This window comes from Carya illinoinensis, chromosome 7 (assembly GCF_018687715.1).
Source record: "Carya illinoinensis cultivar Pawnee chromosome 7, C.illinoinensisPawnee_v1, whole genome shotgun sequence".
Classification (NCBI taxonomy): domain Eukaryota; kingdom Viridiplantae; phylum Streptophyta; class Magnoliopsida; order Fagales; family Juglandaceae; genus Carya; species Carya illinoinensis.
In genome coordinates this window covers 13,021,807-13,030,000 of record NC_056758.1, presented here as the reverse complement: position 1 = coordinate 13,030,000, position 8,194 = coordinate 13,021,807, and the positions used below count along the sequence as shown (strand labels likewise).

Below are 8,194 nucleotides of genomic sequence, written 5' to 3'. Positions count from 1 at the left end.
AAAATTGTAACCATAGAGAAACTACCACCTCCAAAGAATGTGAAGGGAATCAGAAGTTTTCTGGGACATGCAGGATTTTATAGAAGATTTATCAAGGATTTTTCTAAACTCTCTAAACCTTTATGTAATCTTCTTGAGAAAAATTCTGCATTTGACTTTGATGTTATTTATTTGCAGGCCTTTAATGCACTCAAGGAGAAGCTAATTTCAGCACCAATTGTGATTGTGCCTGACTGGAGTCAACCTTTTGAAGTTATGTGCGATGCAAGTGACTTTGCAATTGGAGCAGTGTTGGGGCAAAGGCGAGACAAGCTGTTTAGAGCCATCTATTATGCAAGCCGGACATTGAATGAAGCTCAGTTGAATTATACGACAACTGAGAAGGAGATGCTTGCTGTGGTATTTGCTTGTGACAAATTTCGGTCTTACCTCATTGGGACAAAGGTGATAGTGTTCACTGATCATGCAGCACTTCGCTATTTGTTTGGCAAGAAGGATGCTAAGCCAAGGCTAATTCGTTGGATCCTCCTTCTTCAAGAATTTGATTTAGAGATTCGAGATAAGAAGGGAAGTGAAAATTTAGTGGCTGACCATCTCTCTCGGTTAGAGCAAGAGGAAGAAAGACCAGATTCAGTGGTCCAAGAGGCATTCCCTGATGAGCAGTTGTTTGCATGTGAGATCAAGTTTCTGTGGTATGCTAATATTGTTAATTATCTAGCTTCTAAAGTTCTACCACCAATGTTTATTTTTGCCTTTTACGGAGTGAATAGTATCTTTTGTGTTAGCATCATGTGGCACGCGATCATATTATCTTTTGAGTTAGCGTCATGTGGCACGCGATCATATTATCTTTTGTGTTAGCATCATGCGTCCGGTTGGAACACAAACTTGAGGCCCACAGATTGTGCTGTGTTTCTATGTAATTTTGTCATGTGATCTTGAATTTAAAGCTTAGATCAATTTTAGGACTTGAATCTAAATCATATTATGTTCTTGATGGTTTACTTCTTGGAAAATTTAGATCTAGGGGTTTGATAAAAAAAAAAAAAACATGTAGTACTTGGTTTGGAGTAAATGTGCAAACCGGTTATGTTGGATGATAATTTTGTGACTTTTATGATCTTTGATTTATTGGTTCAAGCATGATAATCCTTATGAATTATTTATGAATATGTTAAGAAAAATTTTTAAAATTTTTGGAGTTGATTTGAAAAAGGATAGACCAAGAACATCAAGGGTTGTTCTTTGTGGTAAAAAACCTTGATGTTTTGGCATGAAGGAAATTGTGATTTTTATTATATTTATTTTTTTAATATCCTAGCATAATATTAAAGCATAGGATGTGATTTTTTGTATGTTTTATAATTCGGTTTTAGTATGAAAGTTAGAGTTTGAAAGAATTAAAACAAAAATTAAGGATTTTAGCATTTGTATTTTTCGGCCTATGCTTAGTTCTTATAACTATGTTGTGTGTAAACATTGTTAAATTACATATTTGGATTTAGGACAAAATCTACATAAGGAATGTAGATTTTGATGAGTTTTGGAGTTAGGATGTGGAATCATTTCCCACATATATATAGGGGTAAAATGGTAATTTTTCATGAGTCGGTGATTTAATATTTCTAAATATATTGGTAAGGAGTTTCTAACTTATAAAAATATCTCCCTACAGTTTCCATTATTTCTCACTTTATACATCACGCTACAATTACTGTAAGTTAGCCTCTAACTTACTTTCAGGGTATTTATGTGTCTATGGTAATAAGATAAACTATCATTTATCTTATTTATGCATATGTATATGTTACATCATGCTACAACATCACTAGTCTCATGTACATGTCACATCATGTCAAGCTATGTCATCTGTCATTTCATTTTATGTCATGTCATGTCTCACGTATAGAGTATGTCATGAAAATAGTATTTTCAAGTCAGTCAAGTCTTTTACGTTTTTTATGTCCCCAAGTGCTAGGATGGAATAATATCCTAGTGGATTTCTATTATTTATGCTTTGTTTAAACTAGTGTGAAATTTTCTGAGTTGACAAAGTACTGTCAACAAGCTTCAAATGAGGCCTAACTAACTGGTCACCAGAGCGAAGTCAGGCACCAACGCCGATGGTACCAAACCACAATTCAATTTCAAGTCATACGCACTCTTGCAGGTGCATATACTAGTCATGGAATGCGTACATTACTTACTCATAGCAAGTGTAGATCAAAGTTTTGAATACCGTACCGAATGCTACACCGGTTAAGGCATTGGAACGAAATATTTCGATACCTGTACCGTTTTTTGTACCATTTTGGGATAGTCGATATATAAATAAATTTTATATATAAATATATATAAATTATATTCCAAAATAATAGTCTATATATGAATAAATTATATATAAATACATATATATATAAATTATAAATAGTCTGGTCTAAATTGGAGGTCAAAAAATGAGCTTGAAATTTAAAGAAATGAAAAAAAAAGTAAAGACCAAAATATTGGCCAGTACAGCCGATACGAAACAGGTATAATACCTATATCGGACCAGTGGCTAGTACGGCATATACCGGCCAATACGATACGGTATTTACAATAATGGCGTAGATGCACATGGTGTGATGCGTATGTTAACATACTCATAGGTGGTGCGAATACTTGTGATGTGATGCAATATCAATAGACGTGGCTCAAAGGGAGCTATGTAGCATCCATAGTTTATGTTTAATTAATCAGTTATTTATGAACAAAATTCCAAGTTCAGCTTCAAGTCTCATTTTCATGTTCAATTTTCATGTCACGCTATTTTACGTATAGTTCAAGTACATGTGAATTTAGTTCAATTCATGTCAAGTCAAGCTATGTATACATATGCATACATTATAGTAAAATAACATGGATACATCATGACATGAATGTGAATATGTGTGACACGATTTAGCAAATAGCATGACATGTGCTTGACTTGAAAGATAATGTGACTGCCATGACTTGACTGAACTAAACTTGTCGTAAATGTGAAATTGACATGAACTTGAACTTAACATGAACAAAATTTGACATGAATGTGAAATTGACATGAAATGAACTTTGTTAATAAATATAAATTATTGCAAAATCCTAACAATCATAATATTTCGCCAAATGTATCGTCAGGAGTATTCGAACAATCAAAAGGATTATGTCCAATGTATTCCGTCAGAGATACTCAGACAATTGGAATGATTATGTGATGAGTATTTTAATGGACATTGTAATAGTTTCAATAAAAATACTCTTCAAATCAGAATCATTATGTCATGAGCTTAGTATAGATATTTTAACAATCAAAATGATTATGTTATGAGTACCTTGTATGACTTATCAAAGGCGATACGCGAGCAATCATAGTGATTACACCACGAGTATCCCATGCATGTTTGGTTGAGAAAATATTTCTTGATGGTCTCATGTGACTCATGACATGTATCCCATGCCATGTAACAAATAACTATGTGACCGATGACAAGACATTCATGGCATCTAATAGATACAGATGTAATAGACATGATAACATGGCACTCGTAGCATGTGATGGATAAACATGTAACAGATATGTATAATAGTAATGATGGTGTGGCATTCATGACATATAATAGAAAACATGTAACAGTATTGACATTCCGTAACAAATAGCATGGCATTCATGGTAGGTAATAATGACATGGCATTCATGTAATAGATAAATGTGCAACAATTAAATATATAACATATAACTAATGACATGGTATTGTATATCATAGCAAATAAAATTAGCATAGTGACATGAATATAAAAATGGTAGTCTTACCACCACACATACAAAAATATCTCAAGATTAAGTTAGAAGCTAACTTGCTGATTTTTTGCATAAAGCGAAAGCATAGCATATCGTTAAGCATAGTAAAAGAGTGTGAATTGAAATGAGATATTTTCTAAAGATTAGAATATCTCATTAAATACTTAGAAACATGAATATTTACTAACTCGTGGCTAAATCTCAAATTTAGCCCTATACTTGTGACAAATTACAATTTTGCCCCTAAAATAAGGATTTGCATACTAACTCTAAGTCTTACCAAAATTTACCTTTCTCATGAAAATTTTGTCCTAAATCCAAATATTAAATCAGAAAGTTTTAAAACACCACATAACTATATGAACTACACCTTGGCCGATCATATAACATAGACAAAAACTTGTTTTTTATTGCAATTTGACCAATCCTCTAATCAACATGCTTAAACCAATTTTTGCAATATTCAAAAATCATATCCTAGGTTCTAAAATCATTCTAATACATCAAAATATACATTTCACAAAAATCTCATACTCACTTCATCAATAAAAATGCCAAAACACCAAGTTTAGGTCAAAATGCACCAACTCTTGATGCCCTTGGTCTAATGCTTTCCAAATCAACTCCAAGTACTCCAAAAGTCCATAATCACACTCCTAACATGTTCATAAATCAAATCTAAGTGATATAATATTTTATAAAAGCAAAAAATCACAAAAGGCAACCTATGCATGCAAACCATTTACCTCATGCTTTTTACTTGGAACAACATCACTAGATCCTTAATTTTCATGAAATAAAACTTCAATAAATAAAAACATATACCTCATATTCAAGTTCTAACTAGATCTAAGCTTTAAATCTAGCATCACATGACAAAAGTTTCATTATAATTTAACACATACAGGAGTGTGACCAACCGTTCATTTTTCTCTCGATTGGTCATGAGTCTCGCCTTTGTGTTTTAAATTTAGTAGATGATTGTTTTAAGCATGCCGATTATTTTAAAATCCTCACAATATTTGTAATGTCCAAAATTATTTAAATGGGATATTTTTAGTGTTATTAAACTAAGCCCAATTTTTAAAGTGTGCCTCTTTATATTTTTTTGGCCCCTGAAAATAATATAGTTTTAGAAAATCATTTTATTTAAACGATTTTAGTTCCTTAAGAGTATTATTTAATATTCATTATTTTATTTTATGTTAAAAACTCTACTTAGCCAAATGATTTTATTTCTCTTAAAAATATTTAGTAAACTTCATTATTTTGTTTTATGTTGAAAAATATTATTTTAGATCAATAAAACAAAGTGGATTTTAAATTTAGTTCCATTGCATTTTTATTTCATTTTCCTATTATTTAGTTAGTTTATTTTTCCATATTTAATCTCTACTGTTGGGTCTAGGTTAGGAACCCCAAGATGTAGGTTTAGGATTAATTCACAAAAAACCCTAATTCTCCCACATTTTCCTATCTTCTCTCTCTCCCCCCTTCTCCATGGGCCGCGCCCCCTCCAACCTATGCCTGTGCACTCTTTCTCACACCCATCCATGCCACCGTCAACAGCGCCACCTCCACCACCACACTTCGCCGGTGACGAACCCCCCTTTCCATCTCGGTTTCATCTTTAGACCTCTTCCTTCTTCCCTCAACTTCTCTCTCTTGATTACCTCTTGTCCCTCATGGTTTCTCTTCTCCTCATGCTGCCCCAAAATCCCCTCAAGTCGCCATCATCCAACCTCCATGAGCCACTGAAGGCCACCCACTTGAGACTCCAAGCACCAAGCGTCCACCAAAAGCCCCAATACCCCTCGATCACTCCCTCATCTCTCTATTCCTATCATCTCATGGCCGCCAGTCATCATCCATGACCAACCGCCACCCTTCACCATCCATGAAAATAGGCCCCACTCTGGATCCCACCATAATGCCTCCCTCAACCCCTCTGTTTTCACAACCCTAGGTCAACCACACACAACAGCAACCTGTTATGGGTATTCTGCACAAGCAAGAAAATGCAAGAACTGGAACAAGAATTCAAGATCGAACACAAGAATAACCACATGGAACTAACACAGAGTTTATTTCAAGGAAAACTCCACACCTCCAAGAATACAATTTCTTACAAGATGATTAACTGTCCTTCCCTTCCCATGACTTCCCCTTTTTATACAACAATTGATCCCAAAACTCCTCGTTTCAGCCACATACATGAGGCCCTCTTTATTTCACAAGCTATGCACCATATCCCTAAAGACTGTACAATATTAACCCCACACAAAATGCACCATATTATTAATCAAAACACAATGTTTCACTCTACTCACTTTTCAATTCCCTTCTCCTAACTACCTTAACTACCATACATGACATACTCTCCTCCTTGAATTAGCCTTGACCACAAGGCCAAAATTTAGACTGTACACATCCCCTCCTCACAAGACCTTGCCCACAAGGTGATGGTAAAGGTCTCTGAGCTTCCACAATGATTCCCACGTACTATCTTTAGGTTCAGCTCCAACCCACTTGATTAATACTTCAATGTTAGCACATGGTTACCACAATTCTTCATCCTTCTGTCCTAAATGGCTTCAAGTTTTGGCTTAATATTCCCCTCTTTATCTACTAGTGGTAATGATGGTAATGCTGTGACATTTTCCCCCAATTTCTTCTTAAGCCAAGAAACATGAAAAACATTATGAATTTTAGCTGCAATAAGCAAATGTGGTTTGTATGCTACAGACCCCACTTTCTCCAAAATCTGGAATGGACCATAAAACCTTGGTGCCAGCTTCAAATGATGTCTTAGTGCCACTGTCTTCTGCCTGTAGGGTTGTAATCTCAGAAAAACCCAATCACCAACTGTGAAAGTTCTTTCTGTCCTGTAGGGTTCTTTCTATCAGCAAAGTGCTTCATCCTTTGTTGAGCCTTCTGTAAATTCTCTTTCAACAAACCCATGATTTCATCTCTTGTTCTCAATTGTTGATCCATAGTTTCATTTGCAGTAGTGCCACAAACATATAACAAGAGCCTTGGTTTATGACCATAAAAAGCTTCAAATGGCGACATACCAGTAGCTGAATGTGTTGTTGTGTTGTAGCACCACTCAGCCATTGGAAGCCACAAACTTCAATCTTTCGGTCTAGTCCCAATGTAACAAATCAAATAGGCCTCCACACATTTGTTAAGAACTTCAGTTTGACCATTAGTTTGTGGATGATACACAAAACTTAAAGCCAAAGTTGTTTCTTGCAAATTAAAAAGCTTCTGCCAAAAAGAACTTGTAAAACTGGATCTATATCAAAAACAATAGTTTTAGGCATTCCATGAAGCTTGAACACTCCATTAAATAACAATTGTGTGACCTTCACTGCTATGTAAGGATGGGCTAATGTGAAAAAATGACAATGCTTGGTAAATTTCTCTATTATAGAAAGAATGATAGAGAAACCATGAGATACTAGCAAGCCTTATATGAAATCCATTGAAATATTTGACCAAGGTTGATTTGGCACTAGTAATGGTTGTAACAAACATGCAGGCAATATATTCTCATACTTCACAGTCTGACAGATTGGACATTCTCTCACAAGCCTCCTAATGTCACTCCTCATACCTCACTAATAAAAATACAATCTGGCCTTCTGTAGAGTTTTGTGATACCGTACATGTCCAACCTATGGATTGTTATGAATTTGATGTAAAAGCTTATCTCTAAAGGCAAAAGATGGAGCTACTACCATCTTCCCTTCTTGAAGTAATAAACCTTGTTGCACGGTATAACACAAAATGAAATTAGTGCCACCTTTCAATTTCTCATATATTTCTTGAATTTCTGGAGATGATGCATAGTTGCTTTTTAATTCAACAAGCCACAAAGCCTTTAAAGTAGCCACCATATCCTCTTTCTTCCTCGAGAGCCCATCAGTTATTTTGTTCTCCTTACCCCTCTTGTATTCAATGCTGAATCATAGCCAAGCAATTTTGTTAACAACTTATGTTGTGCCTCTGTGCCTACTTTCTGCTCAAGAAGAAATTTGAGAGCTTGTTGGTCAGTTTTAATCTTGAATGACTGACCCAACAAGTATGGGTACCACCTCTAAATTGCAATCACCAATGCTAAAAATTCCTTTCCATAGGTAGACAATAGTTGACTTCTACCTTTAGGTGCTTTGCTAAAAAAACAATTGGCCTCCCTTCCTGCATCATAACAGCCCCCAAGCTCGTCACGCTTGCATCACATTCAACTGTAAATGGCTTAGAAAAACCAGGTAATCTTAACACTGGTGCCTGTGTTACTGCTTGCTTCAGTTCCTCAAATGCTAGTGTGCTAACTCACATCATTCAAAGGCATTCTTCTTCAATAATGTT

The 8,194-nt window shown here is 35.0% G+C and overlaps 1 protein-coding gene across 1 annotated transcript; it reads right to left on the bottom strand.

Annotated features, from left to right (window-relative positions):
• Positions 1 to 6,404: 6,404 nt before the first annotated feature.
• On the bottom strand, positions 6,405 to 6,937 carry LOC122316178. The gene is made up of 2 exons (XM_043132713.1): positions 6,683 to 6,937; positions 6,405 to 6,584 (listed from the first exon to the last, which is right to left on the bottom strand). The coding sequence occupies exons 1-2, from the start codon at positions 6,935 to 6,937 to the stop codon at positions 6,405 to 6,407; spliced, it is 435 nt and encodes a 144-aa protein (XP_042988647.1).
• Between the last annotated feature and the right edge of the window lie 1,257 nt (positions 6,938 to 8,194).

Coding starts and splice junctions, on each gene's coding strand:
- LOC122316178 (XM_043132713.1), bottom strand. CDS start 6,937: ATGGCTGAGTGGTGCTACAACACAACAACACATTCAGCTACTGGTATG. Junction 6,585..6,682: donor AGAAAGAACTTTCACAGTTG/GTGATTGGGTTT, acceptor GGTCCATTCCAG/ATTTTGGAGAAAGTGGGGTC.